Source organism: Doryrhamphus excisus, chromosome 1, assembly GCF_030265055.1.
Source record: "Doryrhamphus excisus isolate RoL2022-K1 chromosome 1, RoL_Dexc_1.0, whole genome shotgun sequence".
NCBI lineage: Eukaryota > Metazoa > Chordata > Actinopteri > Syngnathiformes > Syngnathidae > Doryrhamphus > Doryrhamphus excisus.
The window spans coordinates 39,434,575-39,454,193 of record NC_080466.1 but is presented as its reverse complement, the minus strand read 5'-3'; the positions used below and the strand labels follow the sequence as shown (position 1 = coordinate 39,454,193).

At 45.3% G+C, this 19,619-nt stretch overlaps 1 protein-coding gene across 3 annotated transcripts in view; it reads right to left on the bottom strand.

The window, feature by feature from the left end:
- Positions 1 to 368: 368 nt before the first annotated feature.
- erc2 (ELKS/RAB6-interacting/CAST family member 2) overlaps positions 369 to 19,619 on the bottom strand; it is a 41,777-nt gene continuing 22,526 nt past the window's right edge. For 2 of the 3 annotated variants that reach the window (XM_058065459.1, XM_058065460.1), the window contains 13 exons: positions 18,688 to 18,855; positions 17,228 to 17,395; positions 16,883 to 17,020; positions 16,676 to 16,816; positions 16,467 to 16,607; positions 14,305 to 14,507; positions 12,027 to 12,152; positions 9,517 to 9,640; positions 9,235 to 9,395; positions 7,841 to 7,988; positions 7,162 to 7,767; positions 6,954 to 7,021; positions 369 to 4,375 (listed from right to left, as the gene is read on the bottom strand). In XM_058065459.1, coding sequence (XP_057921442.1) covers positions 6,995 to 7,021; positions 7,162 to 7,767; positions 7,841 to 7,988; positions 9,235 to 9,395; positions 9,517 to 9,640; positions 12,027 to 12,152; positions 14,305 to 14,507; positions 16,467 to 16,607; positions 16,676 to 16,816; positions 16,883 to 17,020; positions 17,228 to 17,395; positions 18,688 to 18,855 — 2,151 coding nt within the window. In that variant the 3' untranslated portion in view covers positions 369 to 4,375; positions 6,954 to 6,994. The remainder of the gene's footprint in view (positions 4,376 to 6,953; positions 7,022 to 7,161; positions 7,768 to 7,840; positions 7,989 to 9,234; positions 9,396 to 9,516; positions 9,641 to 12,026; positions 12,153 to 14,304; positions 14,508 to 16,466; positions 16,608 to 16,675; positions 16,817 to 16,882; positions 17,021 to 17,227; positions 17,396 to 18,687; positions 18,856 to 19,619) is intronic. The other variant, XM_058065461.1, reaches the window with a different exon arrangement.

Below are 19,619 nucleotides of genomic sequence, written 5' to 3'. Positions count from 1 at the left end.
ATAAAATGCCAGAGTTTGAGGGCAGTCATTTTTGACAAAAAAAACGTAAGGGGTTAGTATGTCGTTTTTTTCATTTCTTTCAACTTGCTTCTAATACACTTTTCTGGTCAAAAAGACGCGGGAAACCTCACACATACGCATTAGGGGCCTGTGAAGCACCCAAAAATGGCATAAAATGCCAGAATTTGAATTTTGTGATTATTGACAAAAAACGTAGGGGGGGGACGGGGTCGTTTTTTTTCTGTTTTTTTCAAATTGCTTCTAATGCACTTTTCTGGTCAAAAACACAATGGAAACCTCACACACACTCAACAGGGGACCCAGAAGCACCCAAAAATTGCATAAAATGCCAGAGTTTGAATTTTGTGATTTTTTGACAAAAAACGTAAGGGGGGGTTCTTCATTGTACATTGTCCTAATTAATAGAAAAACACTATGAAATACAAAGAGAATTAAATAGAAAAGGAGATGATAAAATGAAACAGACAGAAAGTCACTTTTATTGTGATGGATATAAACAAGCTGGCCAACACTGATATTCATATTCATATTCATAACATTACATCACATACGATAGCAAACAGGGTCACAGAGGACAGCCTCCTAGCTTGCTTTTTTCTTGAAAAAAAAAAAAAAAAAACCACAACAGGAAACATCACAGAGTATCCATGCTACTGTCATAAATACACCCCACCCCCCCAATCCCGACCCCCTCGTCACACGCTCTTCTTGTATACTCCTTCCTCCTTTTATGCATTACAACACACACACACACACACACACTTAGACCAGTAAGCCCAGTCAACATGCTGAACTGGGGGGGGGCATGTTCGCTCCGGATGGGAAATGATCATTCAGCATGCTGGACATTAATGGTGGCTTTACTGGTCACATACATGCTGGCCACATACTGGCCACATACTGGTCTCATACTGGTGACATGCTGGCCACATACTGGTGACATAGCGGCGACGTATGGGGACATAGCGGTGATGTATACAAAGACACATCTGCCTTAACAAAAATAAAGCTAAGTGAATATAAAAAAATGAACGTATAAAAAAGGAAAGTGGAGTTAGTGGCACGGCTCACAGTGATTTGTTGAATGCATGTTCTTCCTTCCTTCCTTACTTCCTTGCTTCCTTCCACCCTGTCCTGTTGGCACATCATCAGCACGAATGAAAAGGACATAGTGATATTCCCTGGTAGGAGAAGCCCCTACTTCAAGTATTGATCAGATAAGGACCTGAAAAAGGAGGGAGGGTTCAAACACCTTACTTGGGGTGAGAGAGAGAGAGAAAGAGAGAAGATCGTGGAGTCGTAAAGACCATCAGGACAGGAGCTTGTTGGTCACGGATGGGAGATGGGGAAGATACATGAACTATGTACAGTCTACTGCATGTTTACAGTACAACAGCTAACAGTCTCATTCAGTCTAGCTCATCTTTTTTTAGCACACAACAACACCACAATAGATACACGCACAATAGAAGCCATCAATCAATAATATGCTCACACACGCTCATCTCAGCCACGTCTTTCTTTCTGGGGACACATGTGCTGTTCAGGGGGGTCCGAAGTACACATGGAGTATTCTACTGATAGTGTTGTCAAATAATGGAGTCATGGAGGCAACGCATATACAGTACATATATAGTACATATACGGTACACATACAGTACACATACAGTACATACTGCATGGCCTGCTTGCTTAGACAAAACATAACATGTTACTACGTCATCAACTGACATGATGGGCTTCTGGACATCCATCCATCCATCCATCATCCACCCATCCAACATCTATACATCCATCCACCCATCGTCCACCCATCCATCATCCATACACCCATCCATTCATCCAGCCATCCATCAATCATCCAAACATGCATCCATCCATCTACCAAACCACCCATCCATACATCCACCCATGCATCTACCCATCCATCCATGCATCCACCCATCCATCCTTTCCTCCAGCCATCCATCTATCATCCACCCATCCATCCACCCATCGTCCACCCATTCATCATCCACCCACCCATCCATCCTTTCCTCCAGCCATCCATCTATCATCCACCCATCCACCCATCCATCCACCCATCGTCCATCCATCAATCATCCAACCATGCATCCGTCCATCCACCCAACCACCCATCCATCCATCCATCCATCCATCAGCCACCCATGCATCCACCCATCCATCAATCATCCACCCATGCATCCACCAATCATCCACCCATCCATCCATCATCCACCCAATCCATCATCCACCCAATCCATCATCCACCCAATCCATCATCCATCCACCCATCGTCCACCCATCCATCATCCATATATCCATCTATACACCCATCCATCCATCAATCATCCACCCATCCATCCATCATCCATCCACCCATCGTCCACCCATCCATCATCCATACATCCATCTATACACCCATCCATCCATCAATCATCCACCCATCCATCCATCATCCACCCAATCCATCATCCATCCACCCATCGTCCACCCATCCATCATCCATAAATCCATCTATACACCCATCCATCCATCAATCATCCACCCATCCATCCAGCCATCAGCCACCCATGCACCCACCCATCCATCAATCATCCACCCATGCATCCACCCATCCATCAATCGTCCACCCATCCATCAATCATCCACCCATCCATCAATCATCCACCCATCCATCAATCATCCACCCATCCATCCATCCCAGGAAGTATTTACTGGAGTAGTGGGTTATACAAATAGTGTATACTGTATATACAGCACCAAGATGTACACTGTGTTCTTCTTCACTGTATTTTTACAACGTGCACTTTGGACACCCCTGCTACCACCATGTGTCATGGTCCCAGAGGTTTTCCTGGTGTGGGACAGACCCCCACCCCCACCCCACCCTCTTACAGGTAGACCTGAACATCATTCCTAAACCTTCCCACATTCTCCATTCAAGGCTGCGTTCACACTGGTGGTTGAGTACTTTGGTCCAGAACAAAACATTTCATCCATCTTCTTCCACTTAGCCACGGTGTTGATTGGGGTAGCAGTCCCGCGTCTTTGTGGTCGGACGTGTCTTGACCAGATGCTCAAGCCCCCTTATCTGGTTCCTGTTGGTGCGTAGGAGTTTCTCCCGGATGATGGTGCTTCTCACCTCATCTTTAAGGGAGAGCCCAGCCAGCCTACGGCCGCTCGTAGCCGCCATCTTGCTCTTTGGCTCATGGAGCTCATGAGCATAGGTAGGAACGTAGATGGAGTCGTGTAGCGGTCAGCTGATTTGTGTCTTGTAATAGTTGATAACGTTTTTACAGGATTTCATCTTGTTATTTTTGTAAAACAATTTTATCTGTAGTCTATATTTTTATTGTCATAAAATAAGCAATATTTTCATAATTTTGCACCATTTTTTACATCGGCCCTTTGACGCCAACCAAAGAGCGTGAACGCAGCCTCGGGATAAAGTTAAACTCTTGTTTGTTTTTTTTCTGAATGTTATAAACTGCCCTCTAGCCACTTCTAAAAAATAAGCATAAAGGACAAAATAACCACATTTGATCTCATCAAGTTTGAAATCTTATCACATAAATACACACCATAGATTTCTCTCTCTATCTATAATATATCTATCATAGAAATGTCCACGTTTGTTTGTTTTTTTTCTGTCTGGAGGAATAAAGGGAGGGTCACTACTAGAAAGTTCGGGTAGGTGGCGCCATCTACTGGTGGAAAGATGTAGTGAACGTCGCCTCCCTTTCCCCCAGGTTGGAAGTGTTCCCCAAGCGCCCCCTTGTGGCTTTGTATGTACAAACAGGTGTTTCCGTAGCCCCGCCGCACGCTGAAACCACTGAAGAGATGGAGCACCAGCAGGAGCACAGTGGCTTCAAAAAAAAAAAAAAAAACAAAAGAAGAAGAGGAGGTGCATAGTCTCTGATTGGTACGTTCCTCAGCCGCTCTGATTGGTCGCTAACCAATGGATTCATGCCACACGCACGTCTGCATAGATTGCTTTTACTACGTCTGGTTGACATGAGGCGAGAAGAAGCTGAGTCATGTGTCCAAGAAGGTGGCACCAGTAAAAAGGTAAGAAAGAGGCCTATGTGTGTGTGTGAGATCTTCTCAGGAAGAAGGGCCAGATGTCAGCAGGGCAGTGAAGATCAAGACACGGTGGAGGTGGCCACAGGAGGAAAGCTGAACGCGAGGAGAACGTGACCTTGAAGCATCCACCCCAGCGGGGAAGAGGTGGGTGACGGTCATGTGATCGTCTCAGCGGGCGGCAGGCGAGGTGCCCTTTGAGGAGGAAACACTTGAGAAGAAGTCTTGGTCCATGTCCTCCAATCCTGTCTTTCTTCTGCTCCAAGGTCACCTGGAGAAGAGCATGAAAGTCATACCAAAGTTTTGACACACAGCATCCACTTCATCGTCAAGGGAATCAAACAGGGTTCTCCTTCTCAGTGTTGGACTTGAATGAACCACAGCTCCACTGGTGCGGGCAGCACTCATGCAGCCCCAGGCCGTGAGTATCTTGCTACTCGCATATGCCAGCCACCTTGTCTCTATGTCGCTATATGTCTATACTGCTATACATCTATGCTGCTATATGTCTATATACGTCTATACTACACACATCTATACTGCTATACATCTATACTACTATTCATCTATACTGTTACACATCTGTACTGCTATACATCTATACTACACACATCTATACTGCTATACATCTATACTGTTACACATCTGTACTGCTATACATCTATACTACACACATCTATACTGCTATACATCTATACTACACACATCTATACTGCTATACATCTATGCTGCTATATGTCTATATACGTCTATACTACACACATCTATACTGCTATACATCTATACTACTATTCATCTATACTGTTACACATCTGTACTGCTATACATCTATACTACACACATCTATACTGCTATACATCTATACTGTTACACATCTGTACTGCTATACATCTATACTACACACATCTATACTGCTATACATCTATACTACACACATCTATACTGCTATACATCTATACTACACACATCTATACTGCTATACATCTATACTGTTACACATATGTACTGCTATACATCTATACTACACACATCTATACTGCTATACATCTATACTGTTACACATCTGTACTGCTATACATCTATACTACACTCATCTATACTGCTATACATCTATACTACACACATCTATACTGCTATACATCTATACTGTTACACATCTGTACTGCTATACATCTATACTACACACATCTATACTGCTATACATCTATACTACACACATCTATACTGCTATACATCTATACTGTTACACATATGTACTGCTATACATCTATACTACACACAGCTATACTGCTATACATCTATACTGTTACACATCTGTACTGCTATACATCTATACTACACACAGCTATACTGCTATTCATCTGAACTACACTCATCTCTACTGTTATACATCTATACTACACACATCTATAGTAGATACATATAAATTGCTATACATCTATATTGCTATATATCTATGCTGCTATACGTCTATGCTACTATGCCTTTCATTCAATCATTTTCTATCGCTTATCCTCACAAGGGTTCTGGGGGGTGCTGGAGCCTATCCCAGCTGTCTTCTTCGGGCGAGAGGCGGGGTACACCCTGGACTGGTGACCAGCCAATCACAGGGCACATATAGACAAACAACCATTCACACTCACATTCATACCTATGGACAATTTGGAGTCGCTAATTAGTTAACCTAGCATGTTTTTGGAATGTGGGAGGAAACCGGAGTACCCAGAAAAAACCCATGCATGCACAGGGAGAACATGCAAACTCCATACAGAGATGGCCGAGGGTGGAATTGAACTCGGGTCTCCTAGCTGTGAGGTCTGCACGCTAACTACTCGACCGCCGTGCAGCCCGCTACTATGCCTATTTATTATTAATTGTCAAAAAATATTTCCAGACAACAGACGGACGTGCCATGACTGAGATCAAGTGAAGAAAAGGCTCTACTCTCATTTGGTGTGGAAGTGGTAAGTTGTTGGTTTGGAAATGCCTGGAATGCCTGATGGTTACACGTATATGAAGAAGGGAGACTGCAAGGCGTCAGAAAACCAGGTCCAAAGTGTCCTTTGTCCCAGTACCTATCACCTTTTTAAAAATAGAAATATGGAAATAGGATCCAGCTGGCCTTCATGTGAGTAATGTGCAGATAGTCTTTTTACGTCTGTGTGAAATATTGCTCTCTGCAGCAATCTAATTTCCCCATGAGGACAAATAAAGTGTCGTCCTCTTCTCTGCCTGTTTTGAAACACTTTAAGTTTGCAATAAGTAAATTGGATAGGCTAACTAGTTAGCTCGCTATGCTAGCGATCCCGTACTCTGAGCAGTGTGATGTAAACAAAGAAAACTAAGAGTGTAAAAGTGACTATAGGGGTGTTATTTCATGTCTACAGTGCTCTATTAATGTAATAATAAATCAATATTCAGAAAGTCCTGAAAAGCTTTTCTATGCTATCACTCCAACAGTTTTCCAGGTATTCCTTATGAATATTAACTCCTACCTACCAGACTAATAAAGGTACTGTATATGCTATCTATTAATTTGCGATCAAACGGCCAAAGAAGAAGCATCATCAGGTCCTGACTGTACCTGCTCCTCAGTTATTCTCCCAGCCTGACTTTGCACACTCTCCTCTTCCCCCTTCTCAGAAAAGTCATCAGAAAAGAAAGAAAACGAATTGAGTTTCCCTTGGCGAGTGCAGGTAAGAAATGTTTGCTGGGGGGTGTGGTCATGTTTCATTGTCTGGCTGCGCTCCCCCCCCAGTAGCGACTGAACCAATCATCTGGCCAACAAGAAAACAGCAACAATCAGACACGGGAAAACAACACAGTAAATTGTCACAAGTTCATCTCACCCCTCCCAACAATGCTGGAACTTTGGTTGTCATAGTAACCTTTATGCCCAGATGCCTTCCTCGTCATCCTGTTGTTGAGGGAGAAAAAGACGAGCTGTTAATAGCGTACGGTATATCTGCCATGATATAAAACAAGGGGGTGTCACCAGACCACATTGGGTCTACGAGAACGACACCACCTGAAGCTTTAACATGAGAGACATCTAACCTGGTCCGGGGAAGGGCGGTGACCAGCGTGCGGGGGTCCTCGGCCCGGCCCTCCACGATGATGGGGCGACGGGTGGCGTGGATGCTGGCCATGGTGGGGGCCCTGCGGGTGCTGAGGATGTTGGGGGTGCTGAGGGTGCTGAGGATGCGGGTGTTGAGGGTGGGGCCCCTGTTGGGGAGGACCATGTGGGTGCTGGGGATGCGGGTGCTGAAGCGGGGGATGCCCGTGAGGGTGCTGCTGCGGCGGCGGGTGCTGGAGGTGCTGTTGGTGCGGATGCTGAGGCTGCGGGGGGCGCGGATGCTGTTGATGCTGCGGGTGCTGGGGAGGCGGTTGAGGGTGCTGCGGATGTTGACTGTGAGGGTACGGAAGTTGCGGTTGCTGAGGGTGGGGGTGCTGAGGGGCGGCCTGCGGGTGCTGCGGGTGCTGCGGGTGCTGCATGTGAGGGGCGTGAGCGTAGGGGACCTGCTGGGCGTGGGCCGGGTGGGGGTACTGGCTCTGAGGCTGTGGCTGGGGGTGAGGGGCCTGGGGCTGGGCGTGGTGTGGAGCGTGTGGATGGTATTGTTCATCTTCATAGTTATCAGCTATCAGCTTCATTCTGCTTTGAGTCTGTCGGACATGAGCACAACACGAGTCAATCAAAGTATTTCACAGTTGAAGGTGACTGTGGTGTGGTACTGACGTGCTGTTTCAGTTGGTGCATCAGTTTGTCTCGTTCCCTCTTGAGGGCCATCACCTCTTCTTGGGTCTTCTTTTTGTTGGAGGCAGACAGTTCCAGCAGTGCAATGTTAGCGTCTTTCTCACTAATGGCTGCCAGCAGAGCTTGTTGCCTGAAAAAGTGCATAGCAGTCATTCATTCATCCATTTTCTACAGTGTTTATAATCATTAGTAGGGATGTTCCGATCAGGATTCTATGCTGCCGATAGTCATTCCCAAATTTTGCCCACAATTGCAAGTACAGCGGGTTGGGACCGGGGACCGGAGGATCACATGGCGAGCCTCAAACTCACCACACCAAGTGTGCCAAGTGTTGGGCCACAAATGCCGCACCAATCTATAAGCTACCGATATCGTCCTTTTTCACTAACATCGACCGAAATGACAAACATGGCCGCCATCAACCAAAATGCAGACGTCATCCAGACTTTGTCTAATGACCAAAAAACCTTGAGGATGTCTGCACTCTTTGATGACTAAGACGTAACCAGTCCTGTGTGACTTTTCGCTGACAAAAACGAGACTGGACACAAATATTAGTGAGGGGTCAGTCACAGACCGGTCCCCAACCTTTTCCACACACGGAATTCCCACATTATAGCCATCTGACGTGTATTATTTATGGTGTATTGTGTCCAGCTAAGTCAGGATTAACATGTAATGAAAAACACTACATGAATACAGAGCCAACATCCACCAGTACCAGCCTGGACTTCATTCACGATAAAGAGCCCAAGTGGATTTTTTTGAATTTTTTACCAAAAATACATCAACATTCATTCATTCTCTACCGCTTATCCTCACAAGGGTGGCAGGGGGTGCTGGAGCCAATCCCAGCCAATCACAGGGCACATATAGACAAACAACCATTCACACTCACATTCATACCTATGGACAATTTGGAGTCGCTAATTAACCTAGCATGTTTTTGGAATGTGGGAGGAAACCGGAGTACCCGGAGAAAACCCACACATGCACGGGGAGAACATGCAAACTCCACACAGGGATGGCCGAGGGTGGAATTGAATTCGGGTCTCCTAGCTGTGAGGTCTGCACGTTAACTACTCGACCGCCGTGCAGCCCGCTACTATGCCTATTTATTATTAATTGTAAAAAAAAAAAAGGCTCTACTCTCATTTGGTGTGGAAGTGGTAAGTTGTTGGTTTGGAAATGCCTGGAAGAAGCCTGATGTTTACACGTATATGAAGAAGGCAGACACTTCTTTAAACTGCAAGGCGTCAGAAAACCAGGTCCAAACCCCAAAAATTATAGTGCGGCCCTCCACAACTGTCAATGTGAAAAACAACAGACACCACAAGTGCGCTGATGTTTCTCCATCCATGAATGCAACCACTCACTTCATCTCCAGAATCTCCTCCAGCTGTTTCCTGCGCTCCTGCCTCATGTTGGTGAGGTGACTGTCCCGCTCCTGCAGAGACTGCTGCGTGGACGACAGACGCTGCTTGGTGGAATCCAGTTCCTGCCTCGTTCTCTCCAGGGTGTTCATCAGCTCCTCCAGCTAGGTTGACAGACAAGAAGCCTTTTTAACTAGTGTAAGTCATCTTATATATAGACATATATAGATGCTCTAATTATGAGTTCCTGCGAGGGTGGACCAGGTGAGATATGTTGAGACCCACCTTGGAGTGGTGGCCGCCCTCCAAGGAGCCGTCCTTCCGACCATCCTGTCCCAAGCCTTTCTTGTCCACTTGGGATCCTAGTTTGATGCTGGAGCCCTTCTTGGGCTGCTCTTTGCCTCCTTGCCTGTGGAAGCACACATCGTTCAGAGCTGCTTGGATAAAAGCTAAGAAGGTGCATGGTTCTACAAAACCATGAAGCACAATCAAGCAGAGGTATGGATGACGGTTCCTGAATGGTGCCGATCATGAAAGCACAGCAGACACACAAACTCATGGCCTCATGTTCATCATGGGATGACACTAACATGAGCACAGCAGTGGAGGAGGGGGCGAGGATGCTACCTACCTGGGAGCCAGACTGCATAGGAAGGGGAAGGGGGGATGGTAGTAGAGAAGTAAGGACGACAGGACAAGTGAGGAACACGTTGGAAACCGCCAATCAAATAAAAAAACAATGAAAGACAAAACATTAAAAAGCAGAACATCAACATAGAAGAAAAAAACACACACTCCCGTCATGTTTTCCACCAACCAGTATCAGCTTCAAGTCACTCACAGTATCACACTTTCATTATCGCTATATCTCGGGTTTTCATACATGAATGAGTAAATTATGTCTATTAGCATATAGCATGTGGCTAACACAAGTGGTGTGTAGTGCTGCGGTCACTAGGCCACTATGTATTGACCCTATGTATTGACTTGTGGACTCCTATAGAACAGCTACACACCATAACCAGTACAGAAAGCTTTCTAGATCTACCAGAATCTGCACCTACTCCAGCTGGATGTCTTGGATTTCGTACTTTCTACAAAAACAGTTTGTTTTAATGTATTCCACCCACGACCTGCTCCACTAAAAGGTCCAGTGTGAGGTCCTTTTGCTGATCAGGAATCAGGAACTCCAACCACTTGTTCCTGATGTTTGCCTTGTTAGGGATTGTAAACAAATGTGTCTTTCCCTTACACCAGAACAAAAACACTTCCTGGGAGCCATTGCTAACACGGTAAACGGAGAAGCAGAGAGCGTATCTGGCTTACAGAACACGCCCATATAAGGAATCCTGTCCATGTGTGACATCACACACCGCCAGCTAGCAGTAAGTAACAGCTTATCAGTGTCTTAAGTCATGGAGCAAACAGGGAGCAGAGTTGCTAGTAGCAGTTTCCCTAAAGAAATTTGAGGTTAGCTTGTTACCTAGCTAGCAATCTGTTGTGAATAAAGGTGACTATAGGGGTGTTACTTCATGTCCGCAGATCTCTAATAATGTTAAAGACTGCGTTTTCTATGCATAGCTTGGTGCAGCGGTGGTGGAGAAAGCAGAGCAAAAAAACAAAGCAACAAAAGAGAGAAAATGAGCATGGCTGAAGGCGGAGGAGAAGGAGGTACCTGTGTAATATGGAAGTGGTTTTTTGTTTGGATAGAGAAGATGTAGTCCGGACATGCACAGTAGCTGAGCGACTCAACCACATTTTTAGCCTCACGCTCAACTACATAGCCAGTGACTGAACTCTGAAGTCGACCTATCTCCAGACAAGTCGTTTCTTTTTCATTTTTATACAAGATTCCATTGAATGTAATTATATTGTCATATCGTTATACTCCATATCGCCCAACCCTTGTATGGATCATCGATCTTGGACCCTTTTGACAAGGCAAAGGACAAAAGAAGTGAAGTAAACTGTACTACTTGGTGGAAATGGAGCTTAAGTTGACTGTCAAACATCACTGAAGACTCAATGTGCACCAGTAACGACATCCGGGGAATGCAGGATGCACGTTCCCTGAAAAACTCCGAACCGTGTGCATCTGCCGCCAAGACAGAGGGAGGCAGACATGCAGTCAGACAGGCAAAGACCAGCCGGGTCAAAGAACAAGGGAAGAGGAGTTTGGGGAATCAACAAGCGAGCCACACGGGAAGAGAGCTGGGGGAGAAGAGAACCAGTTAGGGATGCGGGGGTCGGTCGGACACAAGTGACCGGATGTTTGAGTCTGGACCCTACCTACAGGAGCCCCCCACTCACTGAGCATGTGGACTTGGACATTCATGCAGGCCACCGGGCCGAGCATTTCCCTCAATGTCTGCTAGGCCAAGCTAGGCAGGGTAGGGTGATGATGGGGGAGGTGGGGGTCGGGGAGTGGGCAGCACATGGTGAAGAAAGTGAGTAATGTTACCAGGGTGGGATTTGAGACTGGGGGAGAAGGCTGTCTGGATATGAAAAGGGGAAGCGTGCTAAAATGTTTAAAAATGTATCAGCATGTTCCGCAGTCATGAAATGCTCCATAAAAGTCAACATACATAATTGTCTCTCTTGGCCAATTTATTAGACTCAACGCTAATAAATTGTCTTGTTAAGGCTGCAACGCAAACACATCCAAGGAAAAAAAAAAGTCAAAGATGAACGCAGGGATGTTTGCGTCACATGACCTCCAGCATCAACTCTGACGCAAACATCCACCAATCACAGACCGCAACCGCCGAGCTCCAGTGCCCGGGCAGAGCACTCACTTTCCCAGGAAGTCCCACACCATTCCCCCTATCTGCTGGGGGGCGGCAGACACAGAGGGGAGAGGGTCAGGGGGGGCTCTGCCACCAAGACGAGGGGTGGGGCGAGGGGCAGAGTGAGGAGGGGGGCTGAGGTGTGAGACGAAATAATCGGACGTCGGAAGATGAAGAAAGGGAGAGGTCAGTGTGGAGGTAGAAGAGGGAGCAGGGCAGAGGAAGTGGATAAGGATGTAAAGAAGAAAACTTTATTAATCCCCCCGCTAGCAAACGAATGCAACAACTACATGAAGACACCTCTCTCTGGGAGGGAAGCACCGACTCCTTTGCCGTCCGATAAGTCAAAGCGGTACACTCCTCCAAATGCTAAACATGGTCAATGTGAAGAATGCCCATGTGGCAGTGGTGGATCTTAAGGAGGTTCTAAGTAATGGTAATGGTAATGGTTTTATTTCATTTGAACATGCATCAGATTACAATTGAATGCATCACATAATCAGTTCCCAGTTCCACATGTCCAAAAGGAGTAGGAAGAAGCAAAGCTTATTAAATCCTACCCCTCCATCTGGTACTTTTTACAATCAGTAACTGTTACATTTGTTCACTTCCTGCTTTCATAATATAGTTTAAGTTTTTTTTTGTTTTTTTGTTTTTTAATTTTCTCACGTACCAAAGTACGAGGTGATATGACCATACGGTGACATAATGGGTACCATAGTAAGTGTCAATATAGTGATATATATATATATAGCACATCATGACTGGTTCAAGACTCTTCATCCTTGTATTTAGCAAACATCAACTGCTTGTATTGGGAGTGAGAGCATTCAGGTGAAATAGGCCATGGATGAAAAGTTGAGGAGCACAGCCTTTAAAAGACAAAATGTTGGTAAAAATGTGGATTGAATGTGATTTAGTGTCAGGTATTCACACTGTCATCATTTCTTGATGGCAAATGCTTCTTCTCATTGACGGTTCTGATGGCTTCCAACGTTGTTAGCATGACAAGGAGATCCCACTTGAGATGTTTTCCACTATCATCATCCGTCCAGTCCATGGAACGATGGAGCTTTGGGTCGCGCAGGGGTGTCAAACGGCTGCCGGCTATATGGAGATGTTGCAGGGGGCGTCCCTCATGACCTATTTCACTTGAATGCTTCTTTGCCATCAGTTGCTTTGTGGTCTCACTCCCATTTTTTGCATTTTCAAGCTCTGCTTAGAACAGGGGTGGGCAAACGTTTTGACTCGCGGGCCGCATTGATTTAACAAAATTGACAGGGGGCCAGACTATATATTTTACACATAACAGTCCACCTGGTATTATTGTTATTATCTGTAAAAGTGTCATGCAATCTGCTATTATTATTTATAATTGTATATTTGTATTGAAATATTTCATATTTTATATATTATATATATATATATATATATAATTTTAAAATATTTTATATATTATTATTTATATTATTATTATTGTTATTATTATTATGTGCTTGTGTCCCTTTTTTCAGGAGCACTTTGTAAACAACAGACCACATCAAATAACGAAATTGATAAAAACCATCAAAAGGTTGGCTCAAGCCATGATGCCAGGTTGCATGTTGAGTTTAAATGAAATACTTTGGAAAGATCGGGCAGGCCGTATTCAAACACTTGGCGGGCCGGATGTGGCCCCCGGGCCGTAGTTTGCCCACCCCTGGCTTAGAACCTACTTAAGATCCACAACTGTCACATGGACATTCTTCACATTGACCTTGGAGGAGATCATTAGTCAATATAATATAGTCTGACTCACAGTTTCACCTTACAAACAACATTAAAGTCATCACACAGCAACCTAACACTCAAACATGATACCTCAGAAATATACCTTACCATTACATTATTAAATACCCTTACCATTTGGATCAGGAGCGTACATAACCATGTACTGTATACTGTAGTACAGTATACACAGTACAGAAATATGAAGTGCACAACGTCCCTCAAACAATATAACCGCCAACGACACACAATACACACACTGGCCACCTAGCTAGGTACAGTACACCTATACAGTAGAATGTAAGACGACTTGCATCAAAACATTTACAACACAATGGTGACCGCAGTGGATATTTTTGTCATGTGAAAACTGTCCTTAATTATATTTAGTTATTCTTTATGAAGATGTCTGCTTGTCTTTTTGTGCGTCTTATATATAGTACATGTACAGTATATGCGTATGAAAGTTGTCAGCAGACAATAAAGTCGCACACGTGTCAAAACGACCTGAGCATCCTACCTCTCCAACTCCGCAATCTTCTTGTCTTTGTCGTTCTTCTCGGTCTCCACCTCCCGCAGGATGTCCAGGAGCCTCTCCACCTCCGCCTGAGCCTTGCTGGCCTCGTCCTTGTAGTAGTTCACCTCCTTCTCCAGCAGCTTCACTCGGTCCACGTACTCCGGGTTCCCTCTGGGGCCCGACTGATGCTCCACCTCGTGGGCCTTCTGCACCCGCACAGGCAAAACACACACAGATATGGAGTCAGCGCTAAGATGTTGGTCATATCATCGAGTCCACTTGCTTTATGACCATCCGTCTGCCTGCATGGAAGACGTCGAGTAAATTACACAAGGGTGTCATATTTGTGGTGCTGGCTCATTTATTGGACAGAGCGATACGTAGAAGGTGGCATGGAGACAACTGGACTTATTTTGTTGCTTGAAGTTGCTTCACCTTTAACCCAAAAGGTGTGGAGCTCCCCTCCTTACATGTCTCTTGCATCATAAATAAAAATAAAACAGTCAAATAAAATATATATTTTTGTAACAATAACCTCTGTCCAAAGCTAAAACGTAGAAGTGAGGTGAAACATCTTCAACCAAGAAGAAGAGTCCACTTGGTTCCATTCAACCTTCTGTGGATGACTGACAATCTACACACAGCCATAATTTAGCTCAATTTAACGGCCCTATGAGATTGACTTTGCACACACACACACACACATATACATATATATATATATATACACAGAGCTGTGTATTGTATTACCAAGCACACAAATGCAAACAACAACAACAACAACAACGTCAATGCCGCATGAATGCCAAGGACGTCCAGCACACAGCAGCAGCCACACGTGGACACAGGCGGTGTCCGGAGTACAGCCTCCGCCAAACCACTGCGGTGAAGTCCGACCACACGGGAGATGGTGGCCCAAGCGTGACGACACTGAGACAACATGCAACATGGTGTCATGCAAACTGCTCAATATTGCATATTTGTCTGAAGCAAAATATAGAAGACCATCGCTGGCTAGCATGTTACCAATAAAGTTTTCACTTGAATGCTTCTTTGCAATAAACTGCTTACTCTACTTAGAACCTTCTTAAAGGAGACTCATGATGCTCGTTTTGGGGCCTTTGTATTGACTAATGGAGTAGCTACACAACATCGCACAAACCGCACACAAAGCTTTCTAGATCTTCCAGACTCTTCCTGCAGTGTTCCCTTGGGTTTCCTGCCTCCCGCCCTCCAGCATATACCGGGCATGCCCATATAAGGAAAAAAAAAAACACAGCGTACCGAACCATCCTAAAACTGCTTTCAGGACTCAACTATAAACCGTGTTAGCATCGTTTATCAACACCAGAAAACAACATTGCATCACATACATCACATACATCCAACCTGGTACAAAAGGAATAGAATAGACTTGGAAAAAAAAATGGAGCACAGACGTGACAAACACAACAAACACTTGCAGAAGGCTGCCCAATGTGAAGCTCCTCGTCCACCAGAACAGGGCAATGATCCACATGCATTGGGGGTAGGGACAGGAGGGAGGACGGGAGGGGGTAGGGGCAGAAGCACAGCCTCATGTATTGGAAGGGGGGGTGGGGGGGTGGGGGGGCATGTATCATAGTTCAACGCCCTCATGCAGTCCGTGTTGTGGCTGAAGAGATCGGAACTTACAGGATTGTTCATGTGACTGAAAAGCTGCTCAGCTTGCTACGTAGCGACAGGAAGGGGGGCGGGTCGGAGGTGGGATCAGGGTCGGGAGAGGACGTGTTAGGCAGGAGACAACAGCAGGACTTTGTTATTCATGGGTACATCTTGACACAGCACGGACAAATGTAGAGGACCAGACGGGGTGGAAGAGGGGCGTCCTATACAGGAGCATCATGTTTATATGATGACATTTTAAAAGCATTTTTTTTTTAATGGGACAATCAATCAGCCGCCAATCAAAACGACACGTGTGCTGTGTCACGTAGGGTTCCCAACACCCGTAGTGAGCCAACAAGGGACGCACTTGACAACACGAGTCTGTAAAAGCTTCACTTCGACTAAACCCATCCATGCCAATCACTGATCAAACATAACTTCAGACTTCATTGTTCACTTCACGGTGAGAAGATGTGTTGTAGATACCAGAAAGTGAAGAAAGTCAACATGAAGCTTACCTTCTGCAACTGCGTCTCCAACTTACTGCACTCCTCTTTTTTCTGCTCAATTGCGATCTCCAGTGACTTGAGCTTTGAGTCTTTTTTAAGGCCAGAAGACGCCAAAGACGACGCGTGCTCCTTGAGATCGATGAGGCTGGACTGAAGGTGAAGAACAAGAACAAGGGTGAGGACGGTGTAAAGATGTCAAATGCACGCGTGTCACCAACCTCTTTGTCTGTTAATTCTATCTGCAGGTTGTTGACTTTCTCCTTGAGGTCCTTGTTCTCCTTCTTGTAGGCGTCCACTTCCTCCAAACGTTCTCTGTCTTCCCTCTCCCTTTGGTCCTTCAGACGTTCGATGATTCTCTCCTGGCAGGATTCAGAGGAAGCACGTGGAATGAAAGTACACATTGGGAGTCGGTTAGAGAGCTCTACCTTCTCTGACAGCGCCTCCTCCAGGGTGGCCAGGGCAGTGTCGGTGTTGGTGGAGTCGGTCTGCAGAGACTTGACGCGGTCCTTCAGGTTGCTGAGCTGCTTGTCTTTGTCCCTCAGTTGCTCCTGCAGGTTCTCGATCTGCAGAGGAGGATACCATAGAGGAGCGAGTGAAGACATATGGAGATATTATCGTTATTTTGAGCCATGTGTCACATATCGCATTTCCCCCTTGAGAAAAAGGCGCAAACGTGAGAGCTCTCACTCGGACTTGTTTTAACAGAATTTAGACCGGGACCCAAACCTACTCATCATTTGGTGAAAAGTATCACTTTTGATGATGGTTACCTTCTTCTGCAGGACATTGATTTTCCTTTCTTTGACCTCTAGCATGTCCTTCATGTCCCTGATTTCCCCAGCGAGAGTGCCTTTCTCTTCCGTCAGGTCCTGCAGCTGTTTGGTTTTCTTGTTGAGGAAGGACTCTTTCTCCTCCAGACGCAGACGGAGCGCATCCACCTGATAGCAGAAGAAGCAGAGAATACTTTTGCATCGTGTGCTGCAGGAAAAGATGCCAAAAAAAAGTCTCATTTTGAGATAGTAGACGGGAACTTCCTGTTAGGGTCACAATATGTGAAGTATTTCCATAATGCCTCATATTAACTCTCTAACAAGATCTCAGTGTATAGACTGGTCATATATCTCATCTCGTTTCATATTATCTACATACTGTATTGTATGTGATTTTGTTAATACTTGGGTTGTTTATATTGTTTATTTTTTTACATTGTGTATTTTGTACTGCTTAACTGACTCTGTACTCTTGCTGCTGTGCAATAGAAATTTCCTCACTGAGGGACGAATATAGGCATATCTTAATCTTAATCTTAATCTTAATCTTAATCTTAATCTTAATCTTAATCTTAATATGAGGCTAACCAGTGCCACCAAATAATAATAAAAGATAATGCTACTCATGGGCTGCAAGGCGGAGAAGTGGTTAGCACGTAGACCTCACAGCTGGAGACCAGGGTTCAATTCCACACTCGGCCATCTCTGTGTGGAGTTTGCATGTTCTCCCCGCGAGTTCCGGGAACTCCGGTTTCCTCCCACATTCCAAAAACATGCTAGGTTAATTGGCGACTCCAAATTGTCCATAGGTATGAATGTGAGTGTGAATGGTTGTTTGTCTATATGTGCCCTGTGATTGGCTGGCCACCAGTCCAGGGTGTACCCCGCCTCTCGCCCGAAGACAGCTGGGATAGGCTCCTGCAACCCCCACGACCCTCGTGAGGAAAAGCGGTAGAAAATGAATGAATGAATGAATGATTATGCTACTCGGGGGCTGCACGGCGGTCGAGTGGTTAGCGCACAGACCTCACAGCTAGGAGACCAGGGTTCAATTCCACACTCGGCCATCTCTGTGTGGAGTTTGCATGTTCTCCCCGTGCATGCGTGGGTTTTCTCCGGGAACTTCGGTTTCCTCCCACATTCCAAAAACATGCTAGGTTAATTAGCGACTCCAAATTGTCCATAGGTATGAATGTGAGTGTGAATGGTTGTTTGTCTATATGTGCCCTGTGATTGGTTGGCGACCAGTCCAGGGTGTACCCCGCCTCTCGCTTGAAGACAGCTGGGATAGGCTCCAGCACCCCCCGCGACCCCTCGTGAGAACTTCCTGTTTGATCAAGATTTCTGTTTGTGATTGTGGCTACAGCTGTACTATTGTTGTGTCTTGATGACATTTCAAACAATGAGAGTGTATATTTACAGCAGTGGTTAGCGTCGCTCTACTTTGGCTCGGCAGTTACCTCTGTTTGCAGGATGGCTGCCCGTTGCTCTTTGGCAGTGAGAGACTCTTTCAGCACCTCGATGTGCTGTTTGCAGTCCGAGTTCTGGTTGTTGAGGGTCTCGAGTTTTGTCTGCAGAGCCAGCAACTCTGACTCCTTCTTGGACAACTCCTGCTTGAGCTGGTCAATCTGCGCGCACACACATTAAAAATCCTTTAGCAATGCTTTCATCAATGCACATTCTCATTAAAACTGCATTCGAGACCCCCCACCCCACCCCAGCCTACCGCACCTGCATTCATCATATATTATACATCATTGCTATTTATGATGCATGCAAAGAGGTGTAAAAATAGCAGAACAAAACTGTGGACGGGCCTCCACCCGGGTGAGGAACACGAGGATGAGTGAGTAAACAGAAAGTCGATGCTCAGGAGAAACAGATGAGTCCTCAGAGGGACGCATGCACCAGTTAGCATGATGGCAGACTGCAGAGGCTTCATATGGTGACAGCGTGAGAGAGGACTAACAGTGAGAGATAAATTTAAGGAATGCACACGTAGCCTTGTTAAGTGAGGGACAGGAAGTGTAACTGCCTAGCGATGGCGTCACGCATCTGCTCGGTAAACAAATACAGTACATTTTAAAGACATTTTTTTATTGTGATCTTAAGGAACGCTGCAACTTCTACATTTCTAAGCCAATTCACCTTATTCCAGAATCCATTCATTCAAAGTCAGGACTTTTGTGCCATTATTCACAGCACAAAAAATTCCCACTTTTTCCCGACATGCCCGTTTTTTCATAATACTGAATGCCTTTGATCTACTTAGATCTAAGGCAAATGCTTCCACATTTCTCAATATATTACAGACGCATGCATTCAGTAAATTGTGTTATTATCCACATCACAGCAATTCCCATTTTGACTGAATGCCTTTGATCTACTTAGA